Source organism: Bombyx mori, chromosome 15 (genome assembly GCF_030269925.1).
Source record: "Bombyx mori chromosome 15, ASM3026992v2".
Taxonomy (NCBI): domain Eukaryota; kingdom Metazoa; phylum Arthropoda; class Insecta; order Lepidoptera; family Bombycidae; genus Bombyx; species Bombyx mori.
In genome coordinates, this window is record NC_085121.1 from 2,135,740 (window position 1) to 2,160,660 (window position 24,921).

General features: G+C 39.1%; 2 protein-coding genes across 9 annotated transcripts in view; one reads left to right on the top strand and one right to left on the bottom strand.

The window, feature by feature from the left end:
• The window catches only part of LOC101741920 (uncharacterized), an 83,339-nt gene that overhangs the window by 34,183 nt on the left and 24,235 nt on the right, over positions 1-24,921 (bottom strand). For 7 of the 8 annotated variants that reach the window (XM_062672395.1, XM_038015900.2, XM_038015897.2 and 4 more), the window contains exons 2-4: positions 20,396-22,794; positions 20,240-20,304; positions 19,611-19,798 (exon numbers count right to left, since the gene is read on the bottom strand). In XM_062672395.1, coding sequence (XP_062528379.1) covers positions 19,611-19,798; positions 20,240-20,304; positions 20,396-22,787 — 2,645 coding nt within the window. In that variant the 5' untranslated portion in view covers positions 22,788-22,794. Of the gene's footprint in view, positions 1-18,537; positions 18,678-19,610; positions 19,799-20,239; positions 20,305-20,395; positions 22,795-24,921 lie in introns of those variants that run through there. The other variant, XM_038015906.2, reaches the window with a different exon arrangement.
• On the top strand, positions 438-1,513 carry LOC134200279 (piggyBac transposable element-derived protein 3-like). Its single transcript, XM_062672826.1, has 2 exons — positions 438-528; positions 739-1,513. The coding sequence occupies exons 1-2, from the start codon at positions 515-517 to the stop codon at positions 1,511-1,513; spliced, it is 789 nt and encodes a 262-aa protein (XP_062528810.1). The 5' UTR covers positions 438-514.

The window sequence follows — 24,921 nt, forward strand, 5'->3', positions numbered from 1 at the left end:
ACTTAACTTTGATTCGGTCTTACTGGAAAATGTAACTTTTTTATTCAACTTGTAACATGACGCACGTGTTTTTAGTTAAATTTCAAGTTCCTATATCGACCTATAGTTAAAACAGAATACGACTTTTCCATTGTTAATGAAATTGCTTCAATCTTATTTCATTACTTAAGATAATTGATATCGTTAATGATATCTTATTTCTAAGGCACATTGGAGACTTTTAGCATGTCGTGTTCATGTCGCATAAGTAAAATCCAATTACTGTAAATAGGAGCAGTAACGCGACCTTTTAATCGAACAAAAGTACTTTATCCCAGATAAGCCTACTGTCCTATATTTAGGACAGTAGAAATAAAAAAAAATCAGAATACCCTCTTTATCTAAGATTATTTAGTCTTATGATTTGCAGTAAGAAACGTGTCAGCTTTATTAGAAAAAATAAAAAGACAGTTATTTTAACAGTTTTTACCTTATATTTTACCATAAAAGTGTGTAATAAAAGTGCGTTGCAGACATGGCAAATGACAGGTATGTATAAAAAGTTATATTTTACTCGTGAGTTGTTTTTTTCTGTGTTAATATCTAGTTGATAACCTTAACTTTTGTACTAAATAAATATTCTAGCAAAATAATATAAATAAATTACGTATAACTTGTTACAAATACTAGCGTACTATATATAGGACAGTAGGATAATATACATGATTTTAGTACAATAATACAACTTTTTCTTTACAGACCGTTAGCTGCGCATGAAATTTTAGATGCTTTAGAAAATGTTTCTGATAATGAAGAAGATTATAGAGAACGACTGATATGTATTCTACCTCCTCCTGTTGATCCTGACTGTCTCACTGACGAAGATTCGGGTGAAGAAGATAATGTAACTTTGAATAATTTGCCACGAAACATTCTGCTTCAACCGGCTGAAGTAATGATTCAAGGGCAGATTATGGTGAGTGATACAGAAGAAGAACCTTCTGATTCTACAGGTCGAACTAAACGTAGGCGTACCTACGCATGGAGAAAACGGGACTTGGCAAAAAAACCCGTGAATTGGCCAGATGTTCAAGGCGCTTGCCAAGATAAGCGCCCAATTGAGTGGTTTGAAAACTTCTTAGATGAAGATGTTATTTCGTTGTTGGTGTCAGAGAGCAATAAATATGCTGTCAAAAAGAATTTGCCTGGAGACATAACCACTGAAGATATGAAATGTTTCATCGGCATATTGTTGGTTAGTGGTTATTCATGGCTCCCCCGTAGAAGAATGTATTGGGAAAACTCCCCTGATACAAAGAATGAATTGATCAGCTCGGCTATGACTAGGGATAGATTTGACTTTATTTTTCGCCACCTTCATGTCAATGATAATCTGGATTTGCAAGACAAATACACAAAAGTACGCCCCCTAGTTACACTTCTAAATAAAAAGTTCTTAGAGTTTTCTCCTCTTGAAGAGCATTACGGTGTAGATGAGGCCATGATCCCCTACATGGCTGCAAACAGCACATAAAAGGTAAACCTATTAGGTACGGGTTCAAAGCTTGGGTTGGTGCTACACGGTTAGGGTATGTTTTATGGATGGAACCATACCAAGGTGCTACAACTATGTGCAATCCAATATATAAAGAATTGGGGCTGGGTGCAAGCGTTGTTCTCACTTTTTGCGATGTGCTGATTTCACGTGGCTTCGACCTTCCTTACCACGTAGTTTTTGATAATTTTTTTACTGGGACGCCCTTGCTGGAAGAGATAACAAAGAAAGGCCTTCGTTGCACTGGGACAGTTCGAGAAAACAGGACATCTAGTTGTCCTCTGATTACATCGAAGTTACTGAAAAAAAAGGAACGTGGTGCTGTCGATTACAGAACGACACATGACAACACGTTCATTATTGCTAAATGGCATGACAATAATATATTCAGTATTGCTTCTAATGCTGTAGGAATAAATCCTAAACAATCTGCCAAACGCTTCTCACAAAGTGAAAAGAGAAACATTGTCATAGAAGAACCACATATGGTGTCCATCTATAACAAATATATGGGAGGAGTGGATCGGTCTGATGAAAATATTTCACATTACCGAATTGGTATACGAGGTAAGAAATGGTACATGCCGTTGCTCACACACATGATTGATCTTGCCGAACATAATGCATGGCAGTTATATAAAATAAATCATGGAAAACTGGATCATCTTGGCTTTCGCAGAAGGGTAGCAATTGCTTTGATTGAATCAAACAGAAAAAATGCCAAAAGAGGGCCTAGCCGACCCTCCCATCATGAACATGCTGATAGTCGTAAAGACCAAATGAATCATCTGGTTATTCCTCAATCGAAGCAAACACACTGTCGTCAATGTCACAAAAAATGTTTGACACGTTGCAAGAAATGTGATGTTGGAGTGTGTGTCAAGTGTTTTGAAACATATCATTCATAAATAGTGTTAATCTAGTAAATTACATATAACAATGGGTAATATAATCAATAGTTATCTAATAAACTACACTTTTTGATTACATTCTGTTTTGTCATAAATGGTCTTTTATTTCCTCTTATTATCCTACTGTCCTACATATAGGACGGCTGTTTCCCTGAAAGCCTTACACTTAATTCTTTTTTCATAATTTTTTTTATGTTGCATAAGATCTAATAAACTAAATAATGTAACTTTTTTCAAAATTTTCAGAAAATTTTAGTTTCAGGCTTATCTGGGTTATGTTTAGTACTAAAATATTGGGCGCCAAATTAAATGGAATTGGAGTCGCTAATTGAAAAAAGAACAGAAGAAAATCAGACAATACAGCAAACGCTATTAAAGCAAATTGTTTTCAGAATGCAGCCTTTGAACAAGTTTTAAGGTAACCCTGATTGATATTTTATAGGGGTCCTTATCCTGTCTGTGGGTCCTTCTTTTTATAGAATTTTCAATTAGAGCATTGCAAGGTCATACGGACCCAATATTATCTTAACAATACATCTGACCTTATGATTCTGATTTCAAAGACTCATTAATATTTTCCAAAATTTTGATTTGTAAATCGATGGATTTCTAATAAAAGTATCCTTGGACGTGCGATATAGTTTGCCATTAGTTTCTACTGTAGATAATAATAAAAAATGAACCTTTAGGCCTACAACTTAAGAAGTTATTCAGAATAGAGAGATTTCATTTCAGAAGTTAATACGTGACGTGACGTGACGTACGTTAAGATTATATTACTAAGTCAAAAGTAGCTTTTGGTTGTGTGGTGTCGGTCTAAAATGGCACCGTCCTATCTCCACCCGTAGATATCGGAAAAGGCGACTAAAAGGTTCTCCGAAGAAGAAGCAGCAGTTTTAGAGAAAACTGCTGCAAAAAAAAGTAAAGTACTCAGAGGAGTACTTTACTTTTTTTTACATAGTTGGGTGGACGAGCTCACGGCCCATCTAATGTTACTGGGTTACCGGAGCCCATAGATATTTATAACGTAAATAGTTCTTCTCTCATTACTTATTTATATGGTTGCCGTATTTGAATGCTTTTAGCATTTAGTTTGCTTTTAGTAAAGATTGAGTTTATTTTAGACAGTAAAGACAAAACAAAATGTATGTGAACGTTTGACTCAGCAAAGGACGGTTTTGGGTATGGTTAGCACCAGCGTAATCTGTATTACTGAGAGCGATTTCTCAATTAGGGGCATTATCGAAAAACGAATCTCTAAAATTTGTACACTACCCAATAAAAATACAATTTTAGGGTACTATAAGTTCAGTTTTAGGCCCATTTATTTAGTAACATTTCTCTAACCCAGTGGTCGGCAAACTTATTAGCCAAAGAGCCATATGCAAACTAAAAGGACTTAAAAAAAATTAGAGCCAAATCTGTTTATGTAGTAAACATTTATTATTGTAAATCATAAAATAAATGCTATATTGTATACTGCTTCGATTAATATATATAATAATCGATATCGGTCAGGGGTGCTGATATTAAATTACCGTACATACTATAAACCGGCTTTTTAGTCCACAGCCGGATAATATTAGAGACCGGGCAAGCCCGTAGGATATTTGTGCCAGAGTTTTTTATCACTGGTGGTAGGACCTCTTGGGAGTCCGCACGGGTAGGTACCACCACCCCACCTATTTCCGCCGTGAAGCAGTAATGCGTTTCGGTTCGAAGGGTGGGGTAGCGGTTGTAACTATACTGAGATCTTAGAACTTATATCTCGAGGTGGGTAGCACATTTATGTTGTAGATGTCTATGGGCTCCAGTAACCACTTAACACCAGGTGGGCTGTGAGTTCGTCCATCCATCTTAGCAATAAAAAAAAAGTCACACTCAAGAGTTCAAAGAGCCGCACTTTGCCGACCTCTACTCTAACCTTACCAACTAACTAATATCACTATCGCAAAGCAGATCAATACATTTGAACTTTGAACGTACGTTTTTTAATCAATGCCAGTTTAGAAACTGTAGCATGTAACGTTTAAAAGTGAAACACCAAATTGATGTCGATCACGCGACTTGAAAACGAAGTGCCAGATGTTATCAAACGAAATAAATCAATAGTATAATTTTGGCTCAAAATATACTTTATTACTAGGACCTAAGATTGAAATCCGTTGGTTAGGTTAATATGAAGATAGATAGGTAAAGATTTGTAAGAGCCTATAAAACTATCTACTGCAAAAGAGGTTTTTATTGCTAACATTGTTGTACAAAGTTGCGACTCGCCTGAATTTAAGGGGCTACCGGAGCCAATGGATATCACAGTGTGAACTTTACCTACCATGAGACACGGGGTTCAAATCTTAATCGTAGTATAACGGCTATCCTACCTTGTACACAGGGACCTATGACGGCTTCGCGGCAAAATAGGTAGGATTGTGATACCCGAACAGTAGTCAAGTGAAGATGATAGGAAAGTAGTGGGCAGCTGGTCCCACCCTCCGACTAGACTTGAGTGATTAGACTTTGAACTTTAAAATTTAATGGTGGTAGGACCTGTTGTGAGTCCGCACTGGTAGGAAGCCGTGAAGCAGTAATGCGTTTCGGTTTGAAGGGTGGGGCAGCCGTTGTAACTATACTAAGACCTTAGAACTTATATCTCAAGGTGGGTGGCTCATTCACGTTGTAGATGTCTATGGGCTCCAGTGACCACTTAACATCAGGTGGGCTGTGGGCTCGTCCACCCATCTAAGCAATAAAATAAAAAAAGTAATCACGTGTTCTAAACCAAATACCCATTTGAAATATAATTGAGACTTCAATCTGATATTACTATCAAATCTTTTCATCGCATCATTTCTGCTTTGCAGCGATTCAGAACTGAATTTATTTAGCTGGCGCAGATTAAGCGACTATTGTAGCTTCAAAGTGAGTGAAAACTGTTGTCGTATTTAAAGAACTGAGTGGGTACGGCAATCATGTTTATCTGGAGCTTTAGTAGACCCTTATCATAAAGTGCTGACTCACTTTCTTTCGACGATACAGCAATTTACAAAAACAGTGACTTGGAGTTATGGATTTCTCTTTTCAATGCATCCCAAGCGGATACAACTTTTGATGCTCTAATCACAAATGAGCTCGAGCATTTTCAAAAGGATAAGTTTGATAGCAGTTAGTAACGCTTCTACCCTCGTATGTGACGGCTGGCACGTTGCCAAATCTGTCGCTTTTGAAGTAAACAAGCCTTTTCCTCGTGCTGACCTAAATACATGGAGAGAAAAACCCGTGTGAACCAGCAAGCGATGTAGCTACGGAAGGCTGTTTGTCACGTAAAAATTCTAGAACATAATTTAAAATATGGGGTACCTACTGCTACCTACCTACCTACCTACCTACTTACCTACCTACCACTTAATCATATGGTACTGAATATTAAAATATAAATTTAGATTTAGGGTCACATTGCCTCAACTTAAGCTTTACGTGTATAGAGCTTTTCGATGTACGTACAAGTAGGTATATTTAGTTGCAGAATTGCATGGATACCTTAGTTACTTTTTCCTCTACCTATTTGCTGGTAGCCTAAGGGGTTATTCTAGTTTCTCGTCGAGGGATTAGGTACTATAATCCCGTGAATAGTTGAGAGTCCAAGTTAACAAAAATAAAACTAGATGGCGTTGGTAGTTTAATTAACTAGATGCGTAGTAACGATAAGATACACATCTACTCCATCTACTTGTGTTTTTAACAACTTGTTACAGTTACATTCTAAATAGTAATATGTATAACACACTTTGCATGATATATTTGTCACTTAAAGACAATGTATGCATAGACAATATACTGTTTCTTAACAAAATCTACCATTAAGTACATAGCTACACTCTATTAATAACAAATGGCATTAATTGCAGATTAATACTATTTGTTTACTGTATAGTCCATGCACTTTAGCATTTTACTGTACTTTAGAAAGTATGAATACTTAAAGGATAAGATTTATGTTAAAATTTGTTTGTTTTTAAAAAGAACCGCAAGTCAGGAACCCAAGAAAAAGCGATTATAGTGAAATTGAATTATGGTTTTGTTTATGTTGAGAAAGGTAAGCTTCGAAATCAGTTTATAGTTTCTCGGTATACTCGCGTCGAGAATATGTCGTCTTCTCGCAATAAAACTGTATAATCTCAAAACTTACTAATTTTACAGAAGAGTGCGCACGTCCTTACGGATCCATCAGATCCAATAACCTTTGCATTAGACGCCTTCAGCTCTAACACTAGGAGCAGGCTTAGGGACCTCGGTAACCGTACTCGTCGAGCTCGACAAAGAGTTCGCCGTGCAACCTAACCCATGAATCAGCTCGCTGAGTTTCTCGCCGGATCTTCTCAGCGGGTCGCGATTCCGATCCGGTAGTAGATTCATTCGTGAAGCAGCTACTCTTGAGATGTTAGGTCTCCTTCGGAGGCGCTCAGGTATCTGTGAGCAAATCCCACCCCTCCTGGCTGAGCCTTTGCTCGCACACCTGTCCTGGTGAAACTGGAAAGGCCTCCGGGCCACCAGTAATCCTTCAATCATTAAAAAAAAGAAGAGTGTTTCAAAGATTTATAACACGTGATATTTTTAATATTAATCAACATTTATTTTTTATTTTTGACCAGTTACATTATGTGTCTTTTAAAGTAAGATAAAATTATGTATTAATTTTGTTAATAGTAATCAAAACATAGGTAAATAAAATAAAAAAAACAACACTAAAACTAAACTAAGCTCTTTTGACAGTATTTTTGAGAAAAATACTGGTGATACCAAATGATTTTCCGCATATTAACTCAATTTCGAATATTTTTGGAAATTGTACACTTTTAACACCGGTCACTCACATGCGCACGAATACGCAAACCCGCAAGTGTAGGACGACATTTGCAAATGTTTATGCAAAGTTTTCGCTACATTCGTGGTTTTCCAAGCTGTGTCGGTTTTTTAACAGACATCAAAGCGCGCGAACCGCGAACCTTCGCGTAGTCTCCCACACATTCGTTTGCCCAGTTGCGCCGACGATTGCGAAGGTAACGGACGTATCGCCATTTTCATAGTTCGTGACGTCTACTGTGTAGCGTATCTTCATCAAAAGAAATTCCATAAAAACAGCATGGCTGTTAATGATGTCTGGGAAAGAATTCAAAACTCTTTTTCTCTTCAATGTTCTATTGATGAATTAAAAAGGAGGAGAAATTCGTAAGACATTCGTAAACAAGTGTAGGAGGAAGCGCAAATGGGTTCGCAAATTGAGTATGCGAACCCATTTGCACAGCTGCTAAGTTTGCGAATGAATGTTTGCATGCAAATATTCGTTCATTGAACGAATGTTTGCCCGCATGTGAGTGGCCGGCATAATACGAAAAGATGATGTGTCGCGACTTTGCTCGCGGTCCGAGAACCATTTCCATGTATTTATACATGTTTATATCGTAAGAGGCATCAAGTCTGACCCCTCCAATATTAAATGGCAATCATGACCACTCTATCGAGAGTGTAAAGATTAAAAAGAAGGAGAATAAACGTTTAAATATAGTAGATATTATGGAATACCTGATTGTACTAAGCAATTTGGGTTTAGACTTTACGTATCAAGGCTAGCTGCATTCTTAATGTCAGGTGACATTAATTACTGGTGGTAGGACCTCTTGTGAGTCCGCGCGGGTAGGTACCACCGCCCTGCCTATTTCGGCCGTGAAACAGTAATGCTTTTCGGTTTGAAGGGTAGGGCAGCGGTTTTAACTATACTGAGATCTTAGAACTTATATCTCAAGATGGGTGGTGCATTTACTTTGTAGATGTCTATGGGCTCCAGTAACCACTTAACACCAGGTGGGCTGTGAGCTCATCCACACATCTAAGCAAAAAAAAAGGTGAGTACGGCCATCTAGAGCATTACAAGAAAAAAAATATTTAATTGTGGACGTATAATTGATCATTATAAGTCACAGCGGGTTGTGTTAATTGAAACATTACTGATTGTTCGGTGAACACGATTTTTGTTTTTTATGAATGACCAGTAATCGGTGGCTCGGAGGCCTTTCCAGTTTCACCAGGACAGGTAGAGCAAAGGCTCAGCCAGGTGGAGTGGGACAATTTATTCTTTTCTTTTTTCCTACCTATTCTAATGACCTCGAAGGGTCATACTAGGTTCACTGGGCGAGTAGGTAAGTTTAAAGGCCCCGACCATGTCGCTAGCACTAGTCCCAGCAAGAGCAGTGCTTTGCAGAATCTACCACTGGATCGAAATCGGAACCCACTGAAAAGATCCGGCATGAAAGTCAGTGGGTTGTGTCTATGGGTTAATTTACTCGTGGAACCCTGCGTCGCGTTCGACAAGAACGGTGACCGGTGCTTGTGGTACCTAAAAGCATCGATATTGGATCGGGAGGATCCGAAATGACGTGCGATTTATTCAAAATAGCTTTTCCCTAATGTTTTGGGAAGAGACATCGAAGGCAACAAAAGTTCGAGCGAAAAAAAATCCAATTTTATATCGTTTTGGGTCCGGAAATAGATTTTCATAAAGAAACATTGTAAAAATATAACACAAGTTCTCGTTTCAAAAAAATCTAAATTCGACTTATTTGTTTTTTTTTATAGCTTCGATGAAGGACCTCACGACTCAGCCGATGTTGAGTGGCTACCGAGAGCTATAGAAAAAAATCGGTATGAATACCTCCCCTCTGAGACATGGATCAAAGACTAAATTGTGTTTTTCAACAGCTGTCTCACCAAACCGGAATGTGCTTGACTGCCTCACTGCAGAATTTCAGAAGTTAATGTTACATGCCATACAGGTTTTTTTGCTGCTTTGATGGTGGACGAGCTCATACCTGTTGATGTTAAGTGGTTACCGGAACCCATTAACATTTACAACGTAAGTGCCGCCACCCACCTTGAGATATGAGTTCTAAGCTTTATACTGTACAACGCCTGCCCCACCCTTAAGACCGAAGCGCATTACTGCTTTACGACAGAAACAGGCAGGGCGGTACATACCCGTGCGGACTCACAAGACGTCCTACCATCAGTAATTACGCAAATTATAATCCTTCACTGTAGTGGCTGGTAGCCTAAGCTATTCCGACTTCACAGACCGGTAGGTGGGCTCGTAGCTCAACCTGAGAGAGTAACACTGGCCTTAGCAAGAGCAGTGCTTCGTAGAATCTACCATCGCATCGAAATCGCGACCCACTGAGAAGATCCGGCGAGAGATTTATTGGGTCAAGTATATCCACAAAGTTTCACTTGAAGAAGAAATAACAGATTGTAGTTTGCAAAGTAGGACCGATGCTAGTGCAAACACGCTTAAGTACTTGTAGTAGCGAAGCTGTTTTTTATTTGTGTGGTTAGTGACGTCACGGTCCATTGATGGCTGAGGGTAATGGGCAAACGTCAGAACAGGGGCGAGGCGTGACCCGGCACACCTCCGTTCCACCACAAACTGGTAATGTAATGACTATTAAATGTAATGCTTTTGTTATGATTTCAAAGTGTATAATGGTTTAGATATTTTATGATAACATTCGGTTGCTATGTAATTGCAATACCATTAACTTAAATTAGATCAAGTTCTTTGCAGCATCTGAAGATAGCACCGTGAAATAAACTTGTAGTTCAAGTGCAGAACTAACTCCACTCTCACAAGCTCTCTAATTTCTATGGTATCTGTCTCTAGGTCATGATGTTTCTGTTACATTCATTTCGTGATATTGCTATGACGTTGGGATAAATTGTGTTAATCGGAAAGAGATCCTAATTTTCACACTTTTCTTTTATGTAGTTTGGCAGACGAGTGGAGGACCTAATGTGGACCGAATGGTAAACAGTCGACGTCACCCTAAACACGTCGTTACGGATTTTTCCGATCCATTAAGGGTGCTTTTAGGTATCTCAAGCACCGGTCATCGTCCTCGCCGAACCCGTCCCTTGCGACGAAGGGCTCGGCGAGTAAATTAACCTATAGATAGAGCCTACTGAGTTTCTCGACGGATCTTCTCAGTGGGTCGCGTTTCCGAATTGGTTGGTAGATTATGCGAAGCACTGCTCTTGCTAGGGCCATTGTCAGCAACACCTCCGATTTCGGTCCCGAGAGCTTACCTATACGCTAGGGTAACGATGATAATGTAGCCTCTCAAGACTATCAGCATTGGTAGGAAAAAAAAGAGGACGTAACTGGTGTTAAACTGTTAGGAGTCACAATCGAAGTCTTAATCTTATTCTGATTACAGCTTTTGTCTCTCCAAACTGGAACGCATACTGCTTCTCCACAGAAAGATCTTATAAATCAGTTTGGTTTAGAAATATTATAATATTACTCGTCACATAATCTGAATTCAGGAATACGAATCACCAATCTAACAACATCACGCGCGTGTACTTTAGTCCACGAATGTTAAAATCTACAAAGTCTTTGAATTTTCTTAGAAAAAGGCGTACAAATTTGTGAGGCGTTCCGCACATCCAATAAATCTACAAACGTGTTAAGCCGCTGTTCCAGATAAGATTCACGATTTAGCCACAATTACCTCGTGCCCGTGACGAATGGAATCCATAAAAGTAATTCCGAAAGGGGAATACGTTGTAAGCAGACGCTGTGTTTGTTCAAAAGGCGTCCCGTGTTTGTTGGAGCATCAGGATCGTATAGGGATCTTCGACTTTGTTAAAACTGTTTGGATTCGCGGCAGGTAAAATGTGGTTTAGTAACATTTTGTGGATTTGTTTTTGTTGTTTTTTGTTTCATGGCAGAGAAGGCTCCGTCGATGAAACTGATGCGCCGTAAGCGACACACAAAATAAAACTTGCCTAACTTTGAGCTCCACGTGGACAAATGTCACATTACACATTAATGTCACATTGCTTGTCACTTGTAGCATATAGAAAAGCTATTTTAAAAGTTTTATAAGGTGATTTAGCCCGATAAGTAGTATAGTTGATGTATAAAATAATATGTGCGTATTGTGTTGCTTTTGTTTTTTTTGTAATTTAAATTTCTAAATTTCTCTTCTTGTTCACTGTCTACTTATATGTGATTTTGATTGTGGAAACATTTTTGGTTATTGTTTTAGCTATATTTTTTTTAATATTATATGTTTGTATTGTACTTTTTGTTTCCCAAATAAATAAATAAATTACGTATATGGTGCTTTATAGTCATTGTAATTTTTGTCAACACTCAACTGAGTATGAGAAAAAACATTTTTTTAATAGTTATTAGTGAGACGAGAGGGATGTTTGCTTTCGTCACTGATGAAGTTTAAAGTTGTAGTTTAAATATTATTTTATGTCTATAGTTTTTTTTTTTTTTTTTTTTTTTATGATTGAAAGTTTACTGGTGGCCCGAAGGCCTTTCCAGTTTCACCAGGACAGGTGGGCGAGCAAAGGCTCAGCCAAGAGGGGTGGGATTTGCTAACAACTGCCCGAGCGCCTCCGAAGGAGACCTAACAACTCAAGAGCAATTGTTTCGCGAATGAATCTACTACCGGATCGGAATCGCGACCCGCTGAGAAGATCCGGCGAGAAACTCAGCGGGCTGATGCATGGGTTAGGTTGCACGTCGACCTCTTTGTCGAGTTCGACGAGTACGGTTACCGGGGTCCCTAAGCCTGCCCCTAGTATTAGAGCTGAAGGCATCTAATGCAAAGGTTATTGGATCTGATGGATCCGTAAGGACGTGATGTCTATAGTCTCTCTAGCAGAACTCTATAAGAATTATGATATAATAAGATGTTGAATTTTTCAATGTTTCTCATGAAAAATTACATAATTTGCATACGTGACGTTATCGCACCGTATGTGCGATATGTATTTATAAATGGTTTCAGGCTCTAAATTACGTATTAAAATGTAATCAGGATAGGAGGAATATTTTGAAAACAATCGCAATACTGGTCACAAAATTTTGCGCGACAGAGATATGGGTGAACAAGCTCACGGTTCGCCTGGTGTTAAATAGCTACAGGAGTCCATTAATATCAGGAAAACTAATGGGCGGCGTTTACAACGTGGCAGAAGTAGACAGGGCGTTGGCGCCTACACGTGTGGGCTCATAAGACGCACCACCACGAATAAGGACACATTCTCAGAATGGGAACGGCATTCTGGTTGTAGTAGCCGCTAAAAAAATTAAGGGTTTTTTTTATTCACAGCCCACCTGGTGTTAAGTGGTTACTGGTGCCCATAGACATCCACAACGTAAATGCGCCACCCACCTTCAGATACAAGTTCTAAGGTCTCAAGTATAGTTACAACGGCTGCCCCGCCCTTCAAACCGAAACGCATTACTGCTTCACGGCAGAAATAGGCAGGGTGGTGGTACCCACCCGCGCGGACTCACAAGAGGTCCTACCACCAGTAAATAATACAATTGGGTACAATAAAATAATAAGAAATGTTGAAAGTGAGCAACCCTATCGCGAAGGGATTCCCATTCAAGACAATTACCTAAAAACCTAGAGGCGGAGTTTTAAAGTCACTTTTAAAATAGCTCTCGGCGTCTCATTTACGCATTTACGTAACGAGTTTAGTTGAATTCTTGTGAAAGATTTATAAGTTACAGCGTGATTCTCATAGCTGCTTTATTAAAAACTAAGCACTAAAGCCTTGTTCGGACTAGGCGAGTATTTTAGCCGAGTACCGAGTAATTTAGTGGCTAAACTACTCGCTACTCGCCCGAAAAAATATAACAAAATGGATTGACTTGACTAACGTATTTACTAACCTAGTCGACTAAATTTTTGGTGCTCAAACACATTTAGCTACTAAATTACTCGGTACTCGACTAAAATACTCGCTTAGTCCGAACAAGGCTTAAGCTATCTATTGCTTAGTCCTTTCTAAAAGTCACCTTCTGACAACACCACGTCATAGAAGCAGGATGGACATTCTAAAAAATTTCTCTTGAAATACGCCGATGCGGTCTGTTCATATTGAACAGTGGAGTAGGTACCATCACCCTATTTGTTTCGTAAAAGAGACGTGACTTTCTGTTTGAAGTGTGATTACAAGCATCATACAATTTAGGCTTCGACGTTATACCTATCTCAATGTGCATGGTGTTGCTTATGGGTTCCGGCAAACACTTGATAGCTCATATACACCGATAGAAACATACTTGGGATCGAATTGGTGCTTGGATTTACGTGCGTCTGGTTTGGGTTTTTAAGGGCACCCTATTAGCCCTATTAGGGGCTAGATACTGTAACATCCGTGAGGTGCAATCCTGGATAATCTTATCATGAAGTCTGTTCAATAGAAATTACTTTTGAGGCCGTCAGCATAAAAGTGGTATAATCCACAATTTTTCATATTCGTGCTTATATATTGCAATTTATTTAAAACATAATAAATTTTGATGCAAAACCGGTTTATCCCTAGTTTCACACATAAATAACAGATTGTAAATATTATTTTTGCGCGAATTGTTTTTGGCTACGAAGCCATGTAAATTCATACCTCATTATTGCCATATGGTAAACTTAGGTCATCCGGTCACCGTCTTCGTCGAACCCGTCACCTGCGCCGAAGGGCTCGACGAGCGAACCAACCCACAGACACAGAGTTCTCACCACTGACCCACTGAGTTTCTCGCCGGATGTTCTCAGTGGGTCGCGTTTCCGATCTGGTGGTAGATTCTGCGAAGCATTACTCTTGCTAGGGCCAGTGTTAGCAACACTCCGGTTTAAGCCCCGTGAGCTCACCTACACGTTAGGGTGAAGCTGAAATAGCCTCTCAAGGCTATCAGAACAGGTAGGAAAAAAAAATTAGGTCACTTTTACGCTGACGGCCTCATTTAGTTTTAATTTTCCTATTTCCGTTACGTGTCCAATGCGTAATGCCTCGTTTATATACTCGCCGAGTACAGGCGAACACGCTCGAATACGAACGAGCAACTAAACGACTTAGGGTGGATTCGACCAAACTTAAATTTAAACTCGAGTAACTATACGAGGAATAACCTATTCCATGATTTTAATCTCGAGTAAATTCATAGTCGTTTTTCCACGTATACTTGCGCTAGGAATAACAATACGCGAATAGCAGAGTGAATGGTGAACAAAAATAAAATCCGGCAAATAAATGTTGTTGTTCAACGGCATAAGAGCATACAAATCGTCAACTCGATTTTGCCGTATTTTAGTGTGAAAAAGTAGCTGTTGTGTAAGATATCCAGCTGTCAAACGTATTATTTTTATTTCTTGTTTGTTTGAGGGAATTGTCAAGTTTTGTCGTGTGGTTTTATCTTTTTTCGTTTAAACGTTGCATTCAGACTATTAATAATCATTTAGTGCATTGCGTTGACTTGAAATTAAAACAGAATAAATATTTATGAAATGACAGAAATCAGATGTTGGACTGACAGACGCCATTACTTTATTCTAGGAATAGCTCCGTTATTCCGTGCGAAACGGCGGTATAGTAACAATTCCCGAATAGGCCCACTATTCTTAGAATTGTAGTTGGTAAAACGTAAAATTGATTTACTCTCGATTAACTGACGAGTTATTCTAAGAATAAGATTTACTCTTGTTTGGTCGAATCGACCCTTATTCGTGTATAATCGGCTATACAACGAATACTCGTCACTCTCTGCGCTGAGTCGTTCTTTTGGCACGACTCAAAGGGTTATTGGTCTGTATTCGTGCGACGTGTTTACATATTCGTCGAATTCGTGTGGCTCGTGGATATGGTCATAAGCGTTTTATTATCCGCGGTGGTTGCACGAGCGAAGTTTTCAAGCAGATTCGAAAAAGCTAGCTGACGACATAAAAAGAGAAACACGTCATCTTGTCTTGCTTTTATATTTATAAGTTGATACACATTAAAAAGAAATCAATTCGAAGCAGCGAGTGGTGCGTGCTCCATATTTGAAACTAGCGACCCGCCCTCGCTTCGCTTCGGATACATTAAATTTTATTATTGATAGCTGAGTCCAGCGATGTTACCCGCGGTTATTGTCGTACCGCGGGTAACGCCGCGGGGCAAAGCTAGTCTAAAAAAAGCCTATAGCCTAAGCTATAAAAGCCTAAGCCACTCCTTATATCATCAGCTACCTATCAGTGAAAGTCTCGTCAAAATCGGTCCGGGCGGCCGTTCCAGAGATTAGCCGGAACAAACGGACAGACAAAAATTGTAAAAAATGTTATTTTGGTGTAATATATGTACCGTATATATATTCATATGTGCATGTAGTAAAAAGCGATTATTTCAATATTACAAACAGACACTCCAATTTTATTTATATGCATAGATTATTATAACATTGAATGTATAAACGAATCTATACGTGGTCGTATCCGTGCGATCATTCAGCGAATCGTTCGCCGATAATCTAAATGAGGCATTAGATTCACGTCGACACGGATGAGCGGTTTATCCAGCAAAATGGGACTATAATACTAACCTACTACCTAATTTTTATAAAAATATATTTTTATTGCATGTAGATGGTCATGTGGATGGGAGAGGCATCGAGTTTTTTTTGTGTATGAATTTATTTGAATCCAGTATAAATAAGAATTAATTAGATATTACTAGGTATTTCGCGTTAAAAATAATATTTTACGAATTATTCAGTCCTCGTACATCTACTAGAACGATCGAAATTGGTTGCTCCAAGCTGAAACGTAATTTTAGGTAATAACAAAGAAACATGTTATTTGTATGGGAAATGTATTTGGTACACGACACGTTTGTACTCTTGACCTAAATTAATTATTAACGGAATAAAGTTCCTCGGTGTCGAGTCGACTACAAATGAGCTGAACTGCTATGAGTTTTCATTGCATAACATTTCGAGCGCCCTAGAGGTGTGTTTTACGAACGTGAGGTGCGGGCAGATTTTTTTTTTTTTTTTTTTTTATCCTACCTAAGCTGATAGCCCTAGCGGCTATTTCAGCGTAGCCTTAACTTTAGTAGGTGAGCTCACGGGGCTCAAACCTGACGATGTTGCTAACACGAACCCTAGCAAGAGTCGTGCTTCGCAGAATCTACCACCGGATCGGAAACGCGACCCACTGAGAAGATCCGGCGAGAAACTCAGTGGGCTGTGTCTGAGAGTTAATTTACTCGTCGAGCCCTTCGTCGCAAGCGACGGGTTCGACGAGAACGGTGACCGGTGCTTGAAGTACCTAAAAGCACCGTTAGTGGATCAGGAGGATCCGAGATGACGTGTTTAGGGCGACGTCGACTGCTTTCCATTCTGTCCGCAGGATCGGGAATGTAGTTACCGGCGGCCACGATGAGAGGGTTCTCGTGTCGTGCCGCTTTATCGAAGTGGCGCATGGACGCCGACTGAAGATACTTACTGATGGACTCTAAGTCCAGGTCGTCATGGAGGTCGACGTTCCTGACGAACCACGGGGCTCCGACGGCTATCCTGCAAAAACGGGATTGAATAATTTGAAAGGATTTTAAGTGTATGCGGGCCGCGTGAGCGAACACTACACTTGCATAGGTCATGACGGGGCGTATGCAAGTTTTGTAGAGTGTCACCTTATTTCTAAGGGACATTTTACTTCGCCTACATATCATCGGGTAGAGACGTCCTAGAATGAAGGCGGCACGGTCGCGTACCGTCTTGATGTGGGGGCGGAATGTCATCCTACTGTCGAGGGTGACGCCTAAATATTTGACCTTCGGGGCCCACGGTATGGGCTGGTCGAACATCGTGATTGGGCGAACGGCGGGGGCGGGGTTATTGACGCGCCTAGTCGGGAGAGGGATGCTCAGCGTGGTGTTCGGAGGGCGACCCCTTTTGAAGAGCACCGCTGTGCTTTTCGTGGGGTTAATGTCGATGCGCCACTTCCGGAACCACTGTCCCATGGTGGTAGCTGCGGTCTGAAGTCGTCGATGAAGCAACGCCTTCTTCCTACACGAGTAGTAGATGGCGGTGTCATCGGCGAAGAGCGCCAGATGGGTTTCCGGAGACCGGGGTATATCGTTGATATACAAACTGAATAGTAACGGGGAGAGGGCGGAGCCTTGCGGGACTCCGGCTGTGACGTGACGGGGCCGGGAACGCGTTCCCTCGACTCGATATCGGAACGAACGGTTCGACAAGTAGTCTCGTATGATGAGCACGAGTCTGTCTGGCACTCCCATGTTATACAGTTTGTATATCAAACCGTTGTGCCAGACTTTGTCGAACGCCTTCGCTATATCGAAGAAGAGGGCTCCTGTCGGAATGGGTTTGGGGGCAGAGCTGGTCCATTTCCATTATATACATAACCAGCGACCCGCCCTCGCTTCGCTTCGGAAACTGTAATTTATTATTGATTTCTCCACTATTTAATGGATGTTATTATACATATAAACCTTCCTCTTCAATCACTCTATCTATTAAAAAATCGCATCAAAATCCGTTGCGTAGTTTTAAAGATTTAAGCATACATAGTGACAGACAGATATAGGGACAGAGAAAGCGACTTTGTTTTATACTATGTAGTGATATTTTAGTTGAACGAGTTCTTCATACGTGCCATATTTTGCATTAAAATTAAGTTAATATACGAAATATTTATGATCAAACTACAAAAACTATACACCCGAAAATGTAACTGAGTACAAAACGATCTAACCGACAAATTGAATATTTTTATTTTCCCCTTACAATTAGACGATGCTCTTGATTTTGTTTGATCTTAACAGTTTTAATTACAGGAATTGGTAAATATTTTTAAATTTTATTCTTGGAAGTTTTTTCTAAGTAGGCATGAATTAATAACGCCTGATGCCTAATGGATTGTGGAGTGAATTGAGAATGATTACTAATTACAAAGATTGATAAAAGGGTGCGTGTTACCTCCCGAGTACGTATTTGTCTGCGTAGCTTGAACATTTAAGTTCAAAAGCTATTTCAAGACTTAGCCGAGATGCTAATACCTTATTAATAGTGGAACTTTTATGTCAATCAAGTTTGAAACAGCTGAATAAAATTGATGATCCTCAAAATGTATTTTAGAATAGTTATCGATTTCCCGGTGATCAAAATGAAATTTATCCTTTAAATTAGAGCAAATTGATAACATAACAACAAATAAACCCGAAAAAGCTATGTCTTACCAAAATTACACAGGAAAGATGAATATCCATACACAGATGAGGATCACAAGAATCACAACGGCACAGCGATCTCACGCCACTTATATATTCAATGCGTATCGACAGGTTGTGACTGCGGTCCACACCAGGCCTGGTGCGGGCTAGCAACGCAACTGGCTGGGTGAAGTCCGAGCCCAGAATCGATAGGCGTGCGCATGCGCGATGGACACTCCGTGACGCCACAGCTATATCTTATGTATGAGACGACGGGAAAGCCAAAGACGAATCCCGCGATGTTCGCAGGCCATGAATTTTGAAAATTTCATCTCGTCGAGTTGGGGGTCTATGGCTGATTGGATTGCAGTTTGGTCTTTGGTTAAAATCTTGTATTCTGAGGCTTTTTGTCTTTTCTATAACAAATCTTCAGAGCTACTTAGTGAGTTAGATTTCATTTTTGTCGTTAAAAAAAGAAATGTCTCATTTTCCATCACGTTTCTTGCGATTACCGGCGAGATTCTTCAGTGGGTGTCATTTTCACGGCATCGGAATTTAACGCATGTCTCGGAGAAACGAAAGCCTATAAGATTATTGTCATGCTGCGACATTCTCTTGGAGCGTGAAGCGCGAATAATGAAGATATATTAACACTTCAACGTGATATATCTTTTCGAACCAAGTTTATTTAACGAAGTTATTTCTGAAGTTCAGTTCTTTTAGATTTTTCTATTGCTTTTAAAGTACTTTGGTAGATAGATTTTAACATTGGCCTTTACATTCTGGATTGTAATCTTGTTTTATTTAATTTATTAGCTTTTACACGCGGCTTTATTCAGGTCAAAGTAGAGTAAAAAAAATCCCAAGGAACATTATTTTTTATGGATAAAAGGAAACACGTGTCAATTTCCCAAACAATATTTACGCAAAAGTTCATGATGATTAGCTAAGTGAAAGTCCAACAAACAAAGTCATTTTTGCCATGCTAATATTGGGTACCTAAGGTTTGGTCTTATAATATATCTTAATGATTATTTTCTCGTGCCTGCTTGAATGTAAGAATAAATATACAATGAAATCTCTTTATATTTATCACTTACCGGTATTTCTTGTCTCTGTGCCAAACTGAGATGTGAAGCAGCTGGTGCTCGTATACTGTTGTGGGCAGCGGCAGCCTCAGGTGCCTTTGGAATTCGGGCTCTCGCTTCCCGTAAAGAACTGACGTTCTTTGGAAGATCGACCTTTGTGAAGGCAGGCTCTGGTTCTCCGGTACGCCGCTGATAACCACCTGAATTTAAGATGAGAATATTTGTATGAGCTAGCATTCGTCTAACGATCGAAATTGGACTATAAACATTGATACCTAAAGACTTAAATTCATTGTATCACGTTTTATCTCAATAGATTTGTCGTATTAATTATAGTATAGTCAACTATAGTCCAGTTCAAGTAGTATTTTTTTTAATTGATCATAGAAACATAGGAGATAATGGAACTTGACTGTTTTATCTTTCGCTATCTACACATTTACAAATTCTGTTTCATATCTAATTGTTCCAATACAAGGGTTGCTTACATCTTTAGAGCGGATTTTTCAATTGTAAGGTTAAATAATAAGTAGTAATAAATACATACAATAATAAAATATATTGCAGCCCGATTACAATTTGCTTATTTTATGTATATTTGTTGAGCAATCATACCGTATGTGGGGTATTGAACATCTTACCTTCGCATACGCGTTGATCTCATCTGTCTTTCCAGCAGGCCTCTGCAGATCCCTGCATCTTATTACTGAAATAATAATAACTTAATAAAAATCTATTCGGTTCGAATGTAACATTGAATAAGATGAGCTATAACAAAATTGATAGTCACCACTCACCGTGCACATCGATAACGTCATTTCTCGTGACGATCTCTAAATCTATAGTTCCTTTGGGAGCTTGGAAGCGGTCGCTGCTTCGCTCTAAGCGGTTGCTAGCCACGCTTCTTCTCTTTTCATCACTACTGCTAATACTGTACTCTTCTGGGGAAAAGGTCAGACAGCGTCTTATAGACTTATGCTCAATGATAGGTGTATTAGCATTTGTTGAAATCAGTTCTTCGTCCACTTTACATGTTTTGTGCGCTCTTTCCTCGCTTAGTACTTTACTGGGTCGCTTTAGGTTCGGAACTGGAGTGATGGGACTTGGGATACCACTCTCAAGGGTCAAACCGAACAGTTCCTGTGAATGTCTATTTAGATTTTGTTGGTGCATCATAAGGCTACTGTGTGATACGTTGGATCTAAGAGAGTGACTTTCATGAACGATTCCTAGCGGGACGGCTAAAGTAGAGGTTAAGGGCTCACACATAGATATATCTGGGAGTACCGTTGCTGGACTGGGTATTCCAATCTCTAATGTAAGTATGGTCTGCTTCTGTTCCGGAAGTTGTGCCTTCAAAAGGCTTTCGTTGCTGACGGTAGATTTTTTACGGCGAATGCATTTTTGACGCTTTAATTTTAGACTTTTATTTTCGGACGTTGAATACAAATCTGGAGTTGATTCAGATAACGTTGTTTTTAAGTTTTGTCTACACACTGACGTATGCATTGACTGTGTTCTGGTCAGTAATCTATTTTCATCGGCCGTTATATTCAAAGATCTTCTTCGGATTATATTTTCAGGAGTTTTCACCTCCCTTTCATGATAACCTTCACCATCGTCTAATATAAAACATCCAACGGGTAAATTTTTTAGCAATTTTTCATTGACTACTTGCACCGGTTTCTTTTTCTTGGCCGGAGTGGCTTTAGGTGATATTGAATTTTCTCTTGATAGATTCACATATTTGGCTTCTTTGATCAAATTAGCTTTATTCTCTGCTTGAGGGTTAACGAATAAATCTTTGACGAGCTCGATCTGAGGAATTTCCTCTTTTATCATTTGACAGTCCGATGGAGAGGTTTTGAGAATTTTACGTTTTGATTTAACAATCTTTGTGCTTTTAATAATATCCTCTATCATTTTGTCAAGCGTAACGTCGCCCATTTGAGTTGTAGACACAGTAGATTGAGTTCCATTTACAGTTGATTCAGTCCGACTGGCAGCTAAGTCTTTGCTAAAAATAAATTTGTTTTCCATTTCGGTCGATGATTCCTCGTCTCTCAAAGGAATGGTGAATGGATTTTCTACTTTAGGGAAATATTCTGTGACGTCATCGTTATATGGAAGTCTCTGTGATACGCTGCGAGTGCTTATAGTGCTGAATCTCAGAGCTGCTAGTTTTGTAGCTAGTGGTGTGATAGATACAGGTGAGCACGCATCTCTGACTAGCGTATGGACATCTTTTTTATCAACGGAGGGCGACTTGAATGAACTTTCGAAATCGTTTGATTTCTTCCTCGTTCTTTTCAGGGGTCTAATACTTGCGATTCCGTCGTTTTTGTTAAAATATAGCGGATTATTCATGAAAATGTGATGACCAAATATCGGTAACGTGGTTCTTTCTATTTGCGATTTATTTATGGTTATTGGTTTTTCTACACAGTTGAGAATGAAATCTTTATCATATTCTATTTCGACTATACCTTCGTTAATAGGTTTGGTTGTGCATACATTATTGTTATTAATATTATTATTAATTAGCTGCTTTTTATGTATGGAGTTATTTGAGTCATTTGTCAGAGCGTTAAGTCTATAACTCAGTTCATGCAATGAAGGTTCAGAAGAACTGTGCGTTAATTTCGAGAAATCTCTCGAGTTTCTTTCGAATGGGTTGATACTTCTTTCGGATTTGTAAGTTATGCTGTCTCTTTTGAAAGAGTCATTAGTACTGCCCATTTCTAGTTTCCTTTTCTTAGCTTCTCTCACCCGTCTACTATAAGTTGAAGGTGTAACAGAAATATCATCCTTAGAACTACCGAGAAACGGTTTTCTTCTGTCAAAGCTCTTTACTGGAGTTCCAGATGTAGGAGTGATGTTACTAACATCTTTCAGAGCCAGTCCTTCAGATTTTTGGATGAAGCCTTCTTTGTAAAAGTTAGGAGTGCTACCGATGTAGTTCACGTTCTCTTTGTCGATTGTTTTAAAGGTTTTTCTGGTTGTATTGGAATTTAAAGACCTTCTTTGATATCGGCTAGGTTTTTTACTTTTCTTATAGGCTTGGCCGTCAAACGATTTTCTATTGTGGTTGGTAAATTCATTGTTGCAGTTACCGGACGGTTCATTTTCAGATTCGCTGCTGCCACGGCTCTCTTGGTTTTTCTTACCGTATACTGTCCATTTGAGCATTGTGTATCTGAAACAATAGAATTAAAAGAAATAAGAAGAATAATCGTTCATTAAAAATATGACGGACTAGCTTTTTCCCACGACTCCGTCCGCGTGGAATAGCTACTTTGGCATAACATTAAGTTTTACTCCCCCCTTCATTTACGTAGAAAGTGAAAATATTTTTGAATTATAGAATGTTAAGGAGCTATTTAAACCCTTATTTTGAAACATTCTTTATTGGTTCTCCACTTGTATTGGTCTTACCGTGATGTTATATAGCCTTCCTCAATAAATGGGCTCTTTAACACTGAAATAATTTTTCGAACCAGTAGTTTCTGAGATTAGCGCCTTCAAACAAACAAACAAACCCTTCAGCTTTATAATATTAGTATAGATACTTTTTTTGGAAAGAAATGAAAATGAGGTTGGTAAGAGAGTGTTAACTATGAATGTGGAGGGATATAGAGGAAGAGGTAGACCTAAGAAGAAATGGATAGATTGTGTGAAAGACGATATGGGTAAAAGGGGAGTGAGCGAAGAAATGGTATATGATAGAAGAGTATGGAAGGAGAAAACATGTCGCGCTGACCCCAGGTGACTGGGAGAATGACAATGATACTTTTTTTTGGAAATTTGTATCAATTAAAAGAAAATCTACTACAATTCTGCAGCGTTTCTATATACTTCGGTCGCAAGGCTATAAGGTATTTCGCTTAATCAATGCTATATATAAAATAATAACACCACCACACAACTTCATGACACAAATACTTTGGCCACAGAACGGGCCGCAGCATCGGGGTATTTTCTGGTTGTACCAATTAAATCTCGTGTTTACTCAGGAACCGTACTATCCACACCAGAGACAGATCTAGGTCGAGCCAATGGTGGTTCTGCGATCGACGTTTGCTGATGGGAGGATGTATAGGTAGTACCGGTGGGTTCCACTCTCCTACTACAACAAGACCGTGTGAAATATGGACCATAAATTCGTCGTAAAGACTCAATAAATGCGATCCAGATATTTGAAAGTACGTTCCATTGAAATCCATTTATATCGTATATTGTGTAAATGTGTAAAGATTTCTATACCGCCTTGACATTATAAATTGGCTAGAGTTGATACGTGAACTGGTTTTTTGGTCTGTCGTTTGCAAAATGTGTTACATAAAACTAATTGATAGTAGTTTTATGAGTCATCATATAATTCGTACAATATATTATAAGTTCTCAAACAATCAATCGTCAGTGACCATGAATACTATAAATTATTTGAAACATCGTCAATGAAATACGTCAGATTAAGCCGTAACATTATTTTTAATTCTATCTATGACTTGGGAGAAGTGAAGAAAATACTCGTACATAGTCATCATAAAATATATTTTATAAAATAAAACAGAAAACGTATTTTCTTCTTCTTCGCGACCTTATTAGGGGACTATTTGGGGTCAGTGCAGCAGTGTCCTCTTTTTCCATTCAAGCCTCGTCACCTCTGCACTCACATCGTTCTCTCACATATCATCACAAAACATACACAAGAGTAGATTGGTGTTTGTCGGTGTTAGGTCTGTCGGATGTGTAAAACTCCCAACCTTATCACTTGTGGCTTAAAGACAGTCTGTTGTGCGGTATGAGGTCAAGCGTTATCGTGTAGGAGCAGCGTGGACGAGAGATTAACCAAGACTGTCCGAAGATTCGCTTCACCATCATTATGTCCAGTTCTTTACAGCACAAGTCCGCAGTAACGTTGCTGCCATTTATTAAGAAGCTGTGATTAATTATACCAGCACTAAACCACCAAGCAACCTTGACTTTTAGGCGTAATTCTTTTGTTTGCTTTAATATCCTTTGTTGTTTATTGTTAGTAGATACGTATTGCAGTTAGCCCTACGTACGTCAGCATACCGTGTGTGTGTGCATCACCTAGGTCTTCTTAGTGTTAGAAAACCAGCGTCAGAAAATCCTAAATATTTATTATAAATTAGGCGATCCAAGTCGCCTTGAGTAATTCAGACTACGTCTCATGAGGCGACTAATACTCGTTGTATTTCCGCTACTTCGTATATCTCTTCAGTATTGGTCCTATACGTCGGCTGGGCTTGGAAGAATCAAACGGAACAGCCGCTATCTCAATTATTATTTTTTGTAA